The sequence below is a fragment of the Mastacembelus armatus genome, chromosome 19 (assembly GCF_900324485.2).
Source record: "Mastacembelus armatus chromosome 19, fMasArm1.2, whole genome shotgun sequence".
Taxonomy (NCBI): Eukaryota; Metazoa; Chordata; class Actinopteri; order Synbranchiformes; family Mastacembelidae; genus Mastacembelus; species Mastacembelus armatus.
Window position 1 is genome coordinate 100,854 of NC_046651.1, and position 14,641 is coordinate 115,494.

General features: G+C 41.2%; 1 protein-coding gene across 6 annotated transcripts in view; it reads right to left on the reverse strand.

Annotated features, from left to right (window-relative positions):
- The window catches only part of LOC113135085 (myosin phosphatase Rho interacting protein), a 43,114-nt gene that overhangs the window by 6,614 nt on the left and 21,859 nt on the right, over positions 1 to 14,641 (reverse strand). For 4 of the 6 annotated variants that reach the window (XM_026314725.2, XM_026314724.2, XM_026314726.2 and 1 more), the window contains 7 exons: positions 10,872 to 10,928; positions 10,422 to 10,490; positions 10,233 to 10,322; positions 9,058 to 9,167; positions 8,241 to 8,799; positions 7,645 to 7,782; positions 2,360 to 4,921 (listed from right to left, as the gene is read on the reverse strand). In XM_026314725.2, the coding sequence (XP_026170510.1) occupies positions 2,360 to 4,921; positions 7,645 to 7,782; positions 8,241 to 8,799; positions 9,058 to 9,167; positions 10,233 to 10,322; positions 10,422 to 10,490; positions 10,872 to 10,928 (3,585 nt within the window). The remainder of the gene's footprint in view (positions 1 to 2,359; positions 4,922 to 7,644; positions 7,783 to 8,240; positions 8,800 to 9,057; positions 9,168 to 10,232; positions 10,323 to 10,421; positions 10,491 to 10,871; positions 10,929 to 14,641) is intronic. The other 2 variants (XM_026314728.2, XM_026314729.2) reach the window with 2 other exon arrangements.

The following is a 14,641-nucleotide window of genomic DNA, read 5'->3' on the forward strand; positions in this document are numbered from 1 at the left end:
AGTTTGAAGCACTGCAAGCCTGTGTAGATCATCCATTTATTTCCAGCACATAACTTTCAAGCTACAGCTTGTTAGCAATGAGCATGTTGGGCCTGTATAAACAAACAGGGTTAAGAGAAATGTATACGCAATACACTGAAGGAAGATGAAGATGAAGGTATATGTTGCCATTGCCTACCCAAAACACAACACCCACTAATAATACCTAGAAAATTCTTATTCCAAACTAAGCTCATGTTGTTGAATAATAATCTGCAGCTAATGTGCAAATCCTAATCTTCCAATGGGTCAAATCTTGATGGAATGTCAGGTTAAGATAACAGGCTAATACAATCATGAACAGCTTGATGTCTGAGACATTACAGTTAAATGTATCTTCAGCATCACTTATTTGAAGTCAACTTGCCAACCTGGCACCCTTAGGGGTTATGGAGAAAATAAAGATTATTTTGCTCTCTCCCTAACACACTAGGAAATAGCCATTGCATTATATTTTAAGACTCAGTCAAAACCTAGCCCTGCTTCCATCCTGCATTCACCACCACTAATCTGAGCACTCTATCGATGGCCGTGCCCCTGCCTGCATTCCCTCCGTCCTCCTCAGCCTGACAGGGGAAATGGAGGTCCACTGTTTTCACAGGGTTAAAACCCCCTGAGAACCCAGATGCAGGAATGTACCATGAGAGGGTGAAACATCCCCCACACAGAGCAAATGTAAACTTCCTGCTCTGACATCAGACCAGGCAACAGCTTTATTTAGAAGCACGTCAGGCTATGTATCTTATGTTTAAATATATCCCAGGTCACGGAAGGGGCATAGACTAGCTACTCAGACACGCCAGATTACTTTGTTAGCTAAGGTATAAGATGACTCTCTCAACATACAGCAGACTGTTTAGGACTCCACCACAAGTAAAATGCAGGTGTATATATACAGTAGAAACCAATAGGCATTGGTTGTTGATTCTGGTCTTCTCTTGGGGTTAGTTGAGAAGAGAAATATTTAATAATGTCAAGCTAATAAAATACACTACTAATCTGACCACCACTTAAAGAGTCAGTTCTCTCAAATAAAAAGACATTTTCACAAAATGCCCTTGTTATGTCCAGCTATGCAGACAGTTTAATGTTTGCAGAGGTTTTGAGAGACTCACTGTGGAAACATTTATAACAGCCCTAATAAAACTGTGAATGGAATTTCATTTGTTGTACACAAAGCATTGAACAGTAGGCCATTTCAAAAACAACAGCACTGTGAACAGGTTTTATTGGGTACTATGTTTTATAGAAAATACAAAACTGTGTAAACTGTCCACAGTGTACAGCATAATTACTTAGATTGTAGTAAAATTCCTTTCACCTCTGTTATATTGGGGAGAGCTCAGCAATTTGTTTGTTAATTGGGTGAACTGACCCTTCGTTATGACAAGAAACATAATGATTAAGTATGAAAAGTTAACCCTGCCCTTGTGAATAGTAGTTTATAACATTGTATGTAACAATTTATAACAGAGTCCAGGTCTGCGTATTGGCTTTTTAACTTTGAACTGTATCTCAATGTCTTCATCAGCAAATGGCATTACTGGCTTAGTTGTGATGGATCAGTCCTGTGTATGACCACTTCTTCTGACTGACGTTTGAAACACAGGCCACGTAATGCAACTGATTCAACAACCCCAATCATGAACTGTGACTGTGAGTCACACTTAAAACCTCTAGAAAAACCCAATAAGTAGGCCCTGAGTCAAAATTACTGACGTTATGCCATTAATTGTTATTCAGAGAAACAATTAAAACTAAACTGTTAGTAAAGACAGCCAAAGGAAAAGAGATCAGACCCTTAAAAATAATAGCATGGCCAAAATGTATGTAAACTGATAACTGGCAATGTTGATTCTAATTATTCAAAGGCTTCAAAAATGTTAAAAAAAAAAAAAAGGTCAACTCTTTGCCTTTGGCACTTTAAAATGCAGCACAGCTGAGTTACAATTAATAAGCACATTGATCTACAAACAGAGGAACTCATTTCATAACAGAGTAGGCTAATGTGATTTGGTGACAGCCCCTGGTGAGTCTTTCCCAATATAGTGTACTAGAAGCTGTACATGTGGTGCTGGTGAAGCTTCAACAAAATGGGTTCCTCAGTACACAGCTACTGCAGCATCAATGCCCACATAAACCTGAAGGAGGTTAGTTCTCATGCAACACACAAGAAAAGTTGTTTACAGAACAAAGAACGAAAATCAAGTGAGCTTAGGACAGGGAGTAGGGGCTGGAGAAGGAAGGGGGATTTGGGAATGTCACAAAGGAACACAAGGCATCACAGATGGAGGACGGCAAGGACAAGGAGCGCTTCCACCTTCAGGTTTTCCAGGTCTTTCTCGAATTTCAGCTGTAGAGTCGTAATGTCGCCCTGCTCTTCGCGTCGTCTCATCTCTTCGGTCATGACTGCGACTTGGCTCACCAGCTCTTGAATGCGCTCCTTTAGGTTTGAAGTTTGGGCTGAAGTGTGATGACTGTCCACATCTGTGAAGGGCCTGTCTGGGTTTGCTGGACTCATCAGCCTTCTCAGCTCTTCCATTTCCTGGTCAAAGCGTTTCAGGAGGTTTGTCCTTTCTATCTCATACTTCTTCTTGAGGTTCTCCATGCAGTTTGTTAGTGAGTCTATCTCTTTTACATTTTCTTCTGAGCGGAGACGCAGTGTCTCACTGGCCTTGGCTATTTCCTGTCTCAACCTTTCAGTTTCCTCTTCGTAACCGTCTTTGACCTCTCGAAGCTCTTTCCTATGTCTTGCTATCATGTCCTGAAGCTCAATAGTTTTATCCAAAGACTCAATGGGCTCTCCTTCAATCTGGATCAAAGTATGTGGCCCTGTAGTGGTTTTCAAAGAATCCTCAGACAGTTGAGTCTGAAGCTCTGCCATTTTAGACTGCAGACTACTGACAACTTCTCTTAATTTAGGACAATTTAGACAGTCAGAGCTACCAATCTGAAGGTCTGTCTGCTTTTGCCTTAGCTCTTTCTCATGCTGGACCTTTAGTCTAATGATCACATAAGACATGTATGCCTCTTTGAGAGCTTCAAGCAGATATTCAGACATTTGCTTCTGCTCTTGACCCTGATAAAAGCCTGCTAGAGCCAAAGACAGGAGCTTGTCATTTTTCTCCTGTTTCACACTGAATGCAATCTCTTTCAAAACATTAGACTTTGCTGCCAAGGTATCCGTTAGCTTTTTAAGAATTAGAGCATTTGTGTCATTATTCAGCCAGCTGTAGATGGATGCAAAATCCCCCTCTGTCAGTATGTCATGCTCAACATTCGTTTGTGGACAAATCCCACTAATCAAGAACATCAAGCGCATCTGTGCCATCATCTGTTCTGCTACTCCTCTCCCACAGCTATGTGTGTGTTCTGGTTGTGCTTCAGTAGTACTCAACAGCTGGCTCCAAAACTCACCCTCGACTACCAAGCTCATGTCCCTCTGGTTCACACAGAGCAACTCTTCTTTCCAAGAACCAAATAAAGTGCTTTTTAAATCACTGAGCATTCTCTCTATATTAACATCTACCTTTGCTAAAATCTGTATAACCTGATTGATCGCCTCACACTTCAACTCAATCTCTTCTACTACTTGTGCTATAAGTCCTTTTTCATCACCCTGCTTCTCTCTTGCCTCTACACTCTGACTAACGCTCTTTTCAACTTTACCTGTCCCTATTTCTAACTTTTCTTGTAGCATTTTTATTTCATTTTCTGCTTCTGCTAACCTCTCTCTACTGACTTTCTCAGACTCCTGGTTTAGTGCAATTAATTCGCTGTTCCTTGCTTCCAGTTCCATATAGCGCTGCTCTGCAGACTGAAGGTTTACTTGTGAGGCTTCCAGTAGCTCTCTGAACTGCTCTTTCGCTGGTTGTAGGTCTTCCTCCTCATAAGCTGTCTGGAAGCCCAGACCTTTCAGTGTGGCCTCTTTCAACTGCAGTTTCTTCTCGGTATCTTTAAGGGTACTGCCAAGCTCCTCCAACATAACCAGAGCTTCATGGAGCCTCAGGGATTTCTCATTTAACTCTCTCTCATAATACTCCCTGTCTATGGCATTGGCTTGATTTTGAGCCACTTCTGCCTTTAGTCTTTTCAGCTCTTCCATGACCAGATGATGCTGATTGCTGCCCTGTTGGCTGATCAGCTCTGCTTTCAGTCTATCTATTTCTCTGTCAGCCTCAGTCAGCTGGTTCACTATCTCCTGACATCGTTGTTTCAGTGCCCCATTTTCATTGGTTAAAAGTTCAACCTTTTGAGACAGCATTCCAATTGTCTCCTCATTTGCATCTGAATGGGTTTCAATTTTTGAGAGAGGGCCATAGGGTCTATTATGGTTCCGAACCTTCCCCACCAAATCTTCCATAGTTAGGAGACGGGCTTCATATTCACGGATGCATTCTCCTGCCCTGGCTAAACTCTTTTTTATGATTTCATTTTCTATTTCCTGCTGGTACTTCCAGGACTCCAAAAGCTTCTGAAGCTGATAGTTCTCATTTGCCTCTTGATTACAACTATGAGATTTCAACACTTTTCCCAGCTCTGTAAGAGTGAGAGGTTCACCGGTTATTAAGTCTTCTAGCTCTCGAATAACTTCTGTGCTGTCCTGGAGCAAGAAGCTAACTGTTTTTTGGACAGGTTCAGGGGAAGGGACTTCCAGATTAGATGCTTTTTGGAGTTCAGAAAAGTGAGGTTCCTTGATGGGGAGGTGAGAAAGCGAGAGGCCAAGCTGTGCCTGCATATTGCGCTTTTTCAGCTCTTGCAGCTTCAGGAGCTCTTTGGTCTCCTGGTACTTCTTTGTTAAACTCTGTGCTTGAGAACTAACCAGTTCTGGCCTCTTCGTCTGGGGCGGTACATCAGCCTCCAGACCCAAACGGTGTTCCAGCTTGGAAAAGGGGACCAGACAGTTCGTTAACACACAGCAGGGGAGACACAAAGCTTGCTAATAACTCTCAGCGTTTTCTACAAATCATATTCCTCTAATTTATATTAAACAGTAAAATTGCAACTAGCAGTCCCACATGGTAATACCAAATAATGTAAATGAACAGTATTCAAAACAAATTCAAAATTCTCTTAGGTTTAAAAGAGTACATTAAAAAGCAAAGGAAAGCAATTTAATGGCTGGGGTTAGTTAATCACAAAAATGCATGCACATTAAATGGTTAAAAGTTACTTCATGTGAGAAGTAATGCAATATTAGTTTTAGCTGGATGGTTTACTCAAGGATGGAAGGCATACCAGGTTCTACAAACACATCTGAAGTTCACTGGTCCAAGCTCATGTCTTGAACCAAAGTACTTATATTCTGGGTGGAGACAGTGAATTTATTATCCAACTTAAATCTAATGTTCATATCCATATTCAAGTTTTCTCCATTACTCATTGCAAATCACTGAAATGTATTTGTAAACCATAAATCAACAAAATTTGCATACACTAGATCCTATTAATGACTAAACTGAACAACAAACTAAATCCTTCCTAAAACTACCCATTCATCGTCACTCTGGCAAATCCATCCATACATTGACACACAAGCACAGAAATAAATCCAACATCAGAGATTTGCTATTACATAACTATACAGCTATCTATCTATATACAATATTCTCTAACAGAATAACAAATGGATGGTCTATATAGCAGTTAATAGAAAATGAGAATCTGACATCCATGCAAATTAGACAACAAGCCAAGAGAGATTATTCATACATGTAGAGCCAAACATTCAAAAAACAGGTGAAGTTATAGTAGTGACTCTGAAGGATATCACTCTAAAAATAAAAAAATAAAGAAGACAGTAAATGACTGTATTTTCAGTGAGATGTCATGAAGCTAAAACATGTTTTATATGTCCCATAGATATAATATATATTATATAATGGCCATTTTAACAGGAAAACGGCTCTTAAAACATAAAAATTAAAATTTTAATGTCAACTTTAATTTTAGTGATTACTTCCTAATTCTTTCTAACTTATTGACCAAAAAAATCATTAATTTTCAAAATGTTGCACTGAAACTGACATTTTGTTTTCGTCTATACCTCTAGCTTAGTTTTTTTATTTTTTTTTTTATTTTACTCTCCATTTTCTGTATTGATCTCACAAAAGGCAAAAAAAAAAAAGAAGGGAAACAGAAGTCTGATTCAATAATAGCGATTTATTTACCTGTTTACCTCTCCATTTTCAAATTACTTTTTCATAAATACAGTTTATTTTAATCTCAAACTTCCTTATTTTTTAACTTCTGGTGTTTTTAAGGCATACAACTGCGCACCTAACACGGATACCTCAGTTCTTTCTCATTTCAGGCCAATTTCCACACAACTCCACTGATATTAAAGAAACAATATTTTGAGGTGTACCAGTCTGGATTCCAAGTGCTTCATTGAATCTGCCCTTGTTCGAGTTTTCATGATCTCTTTTAGCTACTGATTCTGGAAAGCATGCCATTCTTTTTCGTTAAGAGCTTACAGCTTCACTCAGTACAGTAGATTATAATATTCTCATTCATTCTTTGAAAAAGTGTGCTGGTATTAAAGATACTGCGCTAGACTGGTTTAGATCTTATTTGACAGACAAGTTGAAATAAATGCTTTCATCTCAAGTCCACTTGACCACTATAATGCCCTATATGTTGGTGTTGGTCAGTTCTCCATTTCAAGTCCTCACAGCACATGGACTCTGAAGCAAGAGTATATTTCAACTGTTTTGGCCTCTCTTCACTGGCATCCTGTAGGCTCTATGATTCGATTTTAAATTTTATTGCTGACTTTTGAAGCCTTAACCACCCTACCTTATTGCCCAGTGAGAACATTATTCTCTAACTGGGTTACTCAGGTCTGCTGATCAGTTACTTTTGGTCATCCTAAAAGCAAGCTAAAAGAAAAGAGGTGATCTTGCCTTTTCTGTAGTTGGCCCTAAACTTTGGAATGTGTTGCCACTTCATGATAACTCTTACCCCTTATCCCTTGCCCCTTATTTGACTCTTTAAGACACATTTTGACTCCATTGCTTTTACTTAAGCATGACGGTTGTGGCCTCAGTATTTGTATTATTATTATTATTGGCATTATTATTGTTGCATTATTATAAAATTATAGTCGTTGGTATGTATGGTTTACGGTGAGTGTGACATTAACTTTTAATTGTAACCTGTATAACTCAGGAGTAAAATCTATTTACTTTTTTCCTTTTAGAGTGAAACAATCCTCCAAAAAAAGTCAACTACTAAACCAACGTTCTTCAGACCACAGTCCCGCAATACTCAAGTAACTGCTGGCATGAGTTCAGATATTGTACAGACCTATGACACAGAGTGTAGAGATTAACTAGAAGAAGCCAATTTAGTAATAAGGTCTCTTTTTCTCATGCAATGAACTCATGCAAGGCACATATCTATAGCCATTTTACTGCCTCAATGTCAGTTTGTTTCAAGTTTTTTTTTTTTTTTTTTACAATAAACAACATGCAAAGAATGTTATAAAATGAAGGGAAAATGTTGCTCCATTGAGAATATACACATGAAATCTACTACAAGACTTTCCATCATAGCACAGTAACATGCAGCTGCACACTGAGCAAACAGAGACTAATAACTCACCGGAGAGATATAACCTGTACGGATGTCCTGCTCCCTCTCCAAAGCTGTCCTCAGCTGAAGCTCCAAGTCCTGCTTGTGCTTGTTGGAGTCAAGAAGCTGCTGGTGACAGCTCTCCAACTGTGCCTTGAGGTCCTCTATCTGCATAGGGAGCAGGGAATTTCTGATTAGTAAAGGATATGCTTAAATATCATTTAACCTTGTTAATTTATTTTTACATGACTTTTTTATATAGCCAAATATTTTAAAGCCAAATGCATGTATGACTATGATGATAAAAATGGAGCAAAAAAATTCTGACAGAACAATGTCGTGATATCACATTTTTCTGACTTTTCAAAGAACACAAAATGTATCGATTATCAACAAAATTATGTACAAATTAATTGATAAAAAGAATCTTTAGTTGCTGCCTTTCATTTGAGAGAAAAGTAGGATGACTTTTTTTCCATTGGACAAAACACATTAACATCATGTTTAACTTTTTAAAATAATAATAAAAAAAAACTTACATGCCAATGGAATTGTATGGCCAATGTATTTAGAGCATATAATAAATAGCAAATAAACATTCAGACTACATATTTAGGTAAGCATACCCCCTGCTTGTAATTCTCCAAAAGCTCCTCCATCTCTGAAGTCTCTCTAGATTGCTGTGTGGTGGGCAGAGGCACCCTCCTCTCCTCCCGTATAGGTGTCCTCTCCACCTGTTGCCAATGTTGTTCAATCACCTCCTCCATCTTCTGCTGCCTCTCCAGAGACGTGGGACCTAATGAATCTGTGTGTATGATGTCCTCATCCCTCTCATAGTCTGTCCTCCCTCCTTCATTAACAGATGTGGGCTCCACTGATAAGTTAGTCGCAGACTCATACCTCTTCCGTCGCTCTTCCCTTCTCCGGCTCCTCTCGAGCTCTCCCAAGTCTGCCTGGAGGCTCTCTGCCTCCTGTGCCCGCTGCTGAGCCAGAGCCTGAGCTATCGGTCTAAATTCTGCCCAGTCGAAGGTCTTAGAGCGGCCTTCTCGTCTACGTTCACGTGCTCGGCTTTTTACAAAGCCCGGAGCAGATTCTCTCTCCACAGATGAGGTTTCAGAAGAAGGTGAGTCCTGGGTGATGTCGGGTCTAACAAGACCCTCTAAGGAGCCATGATCCTCAGTTGAGCTAGAAGACAGAAAAAGGGCAAGCACTTAGTTTTAGCCTTAAAGTGCTGATTGTTCATGTTCTAAATTATGCACTCTAATCAGAGTCGTAGTCCCAGTATGACTTTAAAAGACAAAATGTAAAACAACTTTAAATAGTGAGGATGTAAAGATGTGATGGAACACTGATGGAGTCATGGCACACCCACACACCAATGTAAAATCATGTTTCCAGTTTAAATGGCAAAATGAGCAATACTATTCAAGTGACCATGCTGACCTTGCCACATCAGGGGCAGTGGATGGTCTGACATTCTTCATCACCGCCTGGATCCAGTTCCTGCGGATACCTGCTGTCATGGCCGACAGTGTGTGCACACCCTCTTGGGTCTAAACGTGTAAAAATATGAAAAACACATTATACAAAAACACATCTATGTGATGTGATATGAGAGCCCTGCAATAATTAGTTAATTTGTCAAATATTAGTTCTGTTTTAGTCTAGACTAAAACTGCCATATGAGATACAGGGTGAGTGATATGGCAGTGTATACTGCTGTGTATATATATTGCAGCTATCCCTTTAATACTTTTAGATGTATCAGGTCATTGTGGAACTGCTTTGAGGAAACTACAAAACATTTCTTTATTATTGGATTTCAATTTGATATTTGTATGATGCTCTGTCTTATTTGTGAGGGCCAGCCAACTATACTCAATAAGAAGCCACAAAAGCCTGCTTGATTAGGTCACATGCTAATTTATATACATATTAGTGACATCATAACATAACCAATGTAATTACATATATTCAAAATTTAAAGAAAGATTAAAGCAATAACATGAAACTAGTGCCATTATTAGTTATTAATTTTCAAGCTACAATATTCATGAAATGTACATTTCAAAAACTTTTGTATGGACTACAAATACAATCTGTGTATTTTCATTTTGACTGGATATTAAAAAAAAAAAAACAGATTCCTGACTATATTACCTATAAACAATTTCTTCAGAGCCTCACATGTAAGCTATTAAAAAATGTATTCATTAATAACAATAACAACGATAATAATAATAATAGAAAATTACATACACAAGATATGTCCACAAATATACATTTTGAGGCTGTAGTTTATGGTTTTGTTTAATTAAGTCTCTAATATTTTATTTAATAATTTTCACAAAATGAGAAGCAAAAATATTAGACACCTTAGACTATAATGGAACCCAATAACATCCAAACTACTGTTGCTTCTCTGACACAATGTCAGCAGCAACTATAACTGGAAATGCTTACAGTATTTATTGCAGGACTGCTGCACTGGCTCACAGTACAATGTATAAAGGTCATTACAAAAAGACATCAGGGCTATGTGGGTACATACAAAATCTGAATAAACAAAGATATACACTTAAAACATGTGTCCTGCATGACAAGGCAAAGCCTCTTACGTGTATTTGGAAACCATAGTTGCGCTGAGCCTGGTATTCAGTGACATTGTAGCAGGTACACAGGTCAATCTCTCCATCTAGGTCAGAGGCCTGAGGATAAGAAAGAGGGATAACATGAAACAATGTATCTCAAAGTAATTTTTTAAAAGAAATTATGCAATGATCCTGGAACAAAACCAGTAAAATCACCTCCTCTGCAATGGAGTCCTTGTAATATCTCAGACTGTGGTCTGTCAGAACAAACCAGTACTTCTTCCACTGCAACATGGAAAGCAAAAACAGTGAGACAGCTAAACAAAGTTCAAAGAAAGGAGCCACTCACATATACAGAGCATGTTACAGAAATAAAGTGCCCACATAATGAACATCCAATTGGTCAATAAAACCTGCTCTACATGCCAGCAAAGATTGCCTGTGTGTGCATCATGTAAAGATGGATTTTAAAGGCTTGAGGCTCCACCCTTGTCTTTAAAATCCATTGAGGATGCAACTTCAAAGTCTGACCACACCTCTATAAAGGCCACAGACTGTTACAGACATTCAACAGCTCAGATGCTGTGTCAATCTGTCAAGTGAAAATATTAATTAATTGTTCTGACTGAGTCACACAAACAAACATAGGTCACCAGTTAATAGTACCTGGCCTTGTGCATCCAGCTTCACCATCCAACCTTTTTTGAAGTTCAGTAAATCAGGCTAAAAAAGACAAGAGAAATTAAGATGAGAAAAGACCTGTCTGAAATAGGGAGGAAGTGAGTGAAAATCTTTCACATGCAAAATAACTTCAGAAGCAATAAATACAAGGTCATTTTTATTGTAAAAGTGCTACAGTGGATTACCACCACCTACCTTAAAATTTAACAAAATAAACCCGACTGAAGATTTAACAAAAAAGTACCCAGTGGTTCCTGATAATATTGGCAATCTGTCAAATTAAACCTCAGAATCATATTGTCATTATGAAAACATTAAGAGCAGCAAAAGTGCATGCTCACTCATTCAGCTGAGGGTAGAAGTTGACCCTGCCAATTAATCGGAAAAATTAAAGCCAGAGGATGTTCAAAACAGGTATCACTGGCCAGGGGAAACTTCCGCCAGCTTTGCTATGGTCATCCAGCTGAGGATGCAGAACACAGTGCTAAGTACTGTCATAGTCTGCTGTGACTGCACACAGTGGGAGAAACACTAACACACGCATGTGAAGCAGTGGTTAGCTGTGATACACACTTGCACACACGCCTGTTGCTCCAACTGCCATATAACACACATACAACACAGAATGGGTGCAACAAATACACATAATTGGCACACCTGGAGAGGTGACGGAGAAACGGAGGCCGCACTGCCCCCTTCAGCATGGAGGTTACAACATCCACACCCTTGCACCATCACACCAAGGCAAAAAACATCAGAAAAAGGTAATTTTAACTACAACAGAAAATATAAAATCAGATCTCAGGCCTCCTAACATAATTTGAATCATGTTATTAATTTTAACAATCCTACCATCTAAGTGTTCAAAAATGTTTTTTGACAAAAAGGTCAGAGGTCTGTGCTGGAGGTTTACAGGGTAATTTAGCAGCTACCCCAGTAAACTGTGGGAAAATCTGTTTTCAAAAGCTGTATGTAATTCAGTGGCATGCTGTAGTTGTGCATCGTCCACAGAGACACTTCTCAGTGTTTAATTCTCTTAAGTGTATTACCTAAGTGAATCTAGACTAACAGCCCCAACAACAACTAAGCAACCTCTCGCCACTCAGCTGAAGACCTGGCACTGATGCTGACCTGGGGCTTGCAGTTTAGCACGAACAGAAGAGGCTTTGTCTAGAAGACCACAGACATTGAACACTGGCCTTCAGAGAGAATTTCAAATTCAGGTAAATGCCCAAACTACCAGAATACATTTGAACTCTGATCATCAGCTGACTGTATCTCTCATGCCTCAGCTCCATTGATCCTTCTCTATCACTTTAACAATCATCTGTATGTGTACACTTGTTTGTTTATATTCTTGGACAAACAAGCAGTATAATTGTCATGAGACGGCAGTGCCTTCGATGGACCCAGTGGATCACAAGCCCAAGGCAGCCCTCTGCATACCCAACCTCCGGAAGGCTTTATCCCAACAAGGCGCTCTCCTGGGAGATCACTACCGCGCTCTCCGATCACTCACGGACACCAATCACCAACTACTACTTCAAGTGTCTCAGCTCACGGAGCAGGTGAGGGTCCTCTCAGCTCGCCTAGCCCCCTTGGCTCCAGCCACGCCACCTCCTCTCCAACCTCCTGGCTTGACAGTATTGCCCCTTTGCCAGTTTTTCATGTGCCGGATCCCCCACCCTACAGCGGAGAACCAGATAAGGTTCGGGATTTTTTGTTAATGTGCACCAATATTTTTAAGTCACGCCCAGCGGCATTCCCTACAGATGAACCCAAGCTAATTTTTTTGTTTGGACTTTAAAGGCTTTGGCTTGAGACACCGAGCTAGCCCATCGTCTCTGCATTCCCCTACGACCTCTTACACACCCAATCCGTGCGGATGCACTGGAAGAAGGTTACTAGCTCAGGTTAAACATACACACTACCCCTGACTCTTCTCCTCTACGGCAATCATCGGGAGGAGATTACGTTCAAGATTCTATTGCCATGCTTCATGTCTCCGCTCCGCTCTTCCTCCTTCTAAAACAGGTTAAGTCTCCTTATCATCCTCCGCCTGATCTCTCTCAGGTCCCAAAATGCTATCACGATCTGGCTGCAGTTTTTGACAAGAAGCGGGCAGTATTGCTTCCTCCTCACCGCCCGTATGACTGCTCCATTGACTTCCTCCTGAGGGCTACCTTACCATCCAGCAGACTATATAATCTGTCTCGCCCCGAGAGGGATCAATGGACACTTATATAACAGAGTCCCTGGTGTCTGGCATTCACCTCGGCTCCAATCCTGGGGAGCAAGACCCTCAACGGCAGTTCGTGATAGAGGTGGACGCCTCAGACGTAGGAGTAGGTACAGTTCTCTCCCAGCGCTCTGAAACGGACCACAAACTGCCATCCTTGCGCCTTCTTCTCCCGATGTTTTCATCCGCACAGGCCAATTACGAGGTAGGGAACCGAGAACTGCTAGCTATCAAATTAGCCTTAGAGGAATGGAGACACTGATTGGAGGGAGCTACACAACCATTTATAGTTTGGACAGACCACAGAACTACATTTGGACAGCCAAGAGATTGAACTCTCGGCAGGCACGGTGGGCCCTTTTCTTCAGCAGGTTCAAGTTCACGGTGACTTACCAGCCAAGGTCCCGCAATGTCAAGCCAGACGCCTTGTCCCGCCTGTCTTCCCATTCTACATCAGGGACTCCTCCTGATTCAATCTTTCCGTCCCGTCCGGTAACTTGGGAGGTTGAGGAACAAGTCCAGGCAGCACAGGACCAGGGAGCAGATTCGGGGGGGGGGGGGATTCCTCAGGACGTGGTGTCTGATCGGGGAGCCCAATTTACATCCTGGTTCTGTCAAGCTTTCTGCGAGGCACTAGGTGCAGAAATGAGTCTTTCCTCCGGTTTCCACCCGCCAATCCAATGGCCAATGTGAGCGTGCAAATCAGGACCAGGAGGCTGCTCTAAGATGCCTCACTGCCTCCAACCCCACCTCTTGGAGTGTCCAGCTTCCCTGGGTGGAGTACTCGCATAACTCGCAGGTATGCTCTGCCATGGGCCTAACACCCTTCGAGGCCTCTCTGGGGTATTCCCCCCCCCCCCGTTTCTATCTCAAGAACAGGAGGTGGCCGTACACTCTGTCCAACATCACCTATGCCGTTGCAGAAGGATGTGGGCCCAGACCAAGGCGGCTCTCAGCCGGACGGCAGCCAAAATAAGCTCCGAGCAGATCGTCGCTGAATCCCGGCTTCGCCCTATCAGGTGGGACAATCAATGTGGCTGTTCACAAAGAATATCCCTCTACGGACTGATGCTACAAAATTATCTCCCCGCTTCATCGGTCCTTTCCCCGTCGCTCAACTGGTCAATCTGGAAGCGGTACCCCTGACTCTACCAGCTACGATGAAGATCAATCCATTGTTTCACGTGTCCCAGGTGAAACCAGTGGCCACGAATCCACTTTGTCCCTCTTCTTCCGTGTCTGTCTATCTTGTTAAGTTTATTACCTGCAGGTGTGCCAGACGAGATGCCGTGGAGTCCCATTACACATCCCATCCATAAAAGCCCCGGTTTTCTCCAGTCACGTCACCAGTTCATCTAGTCTACCTTTCTGGTAGTTACTTCACTCGGCTCTCTAGTTCTGAGAAGAAAACGAATACTTACCTTCTCTCTACTCTGCAGGTTGCATTCTCCTATGCTGCTTCCTCACCTTCTCTTCTGCATCTCCAGCCTGGTGGAGACTTGTGCACACCTGCTAC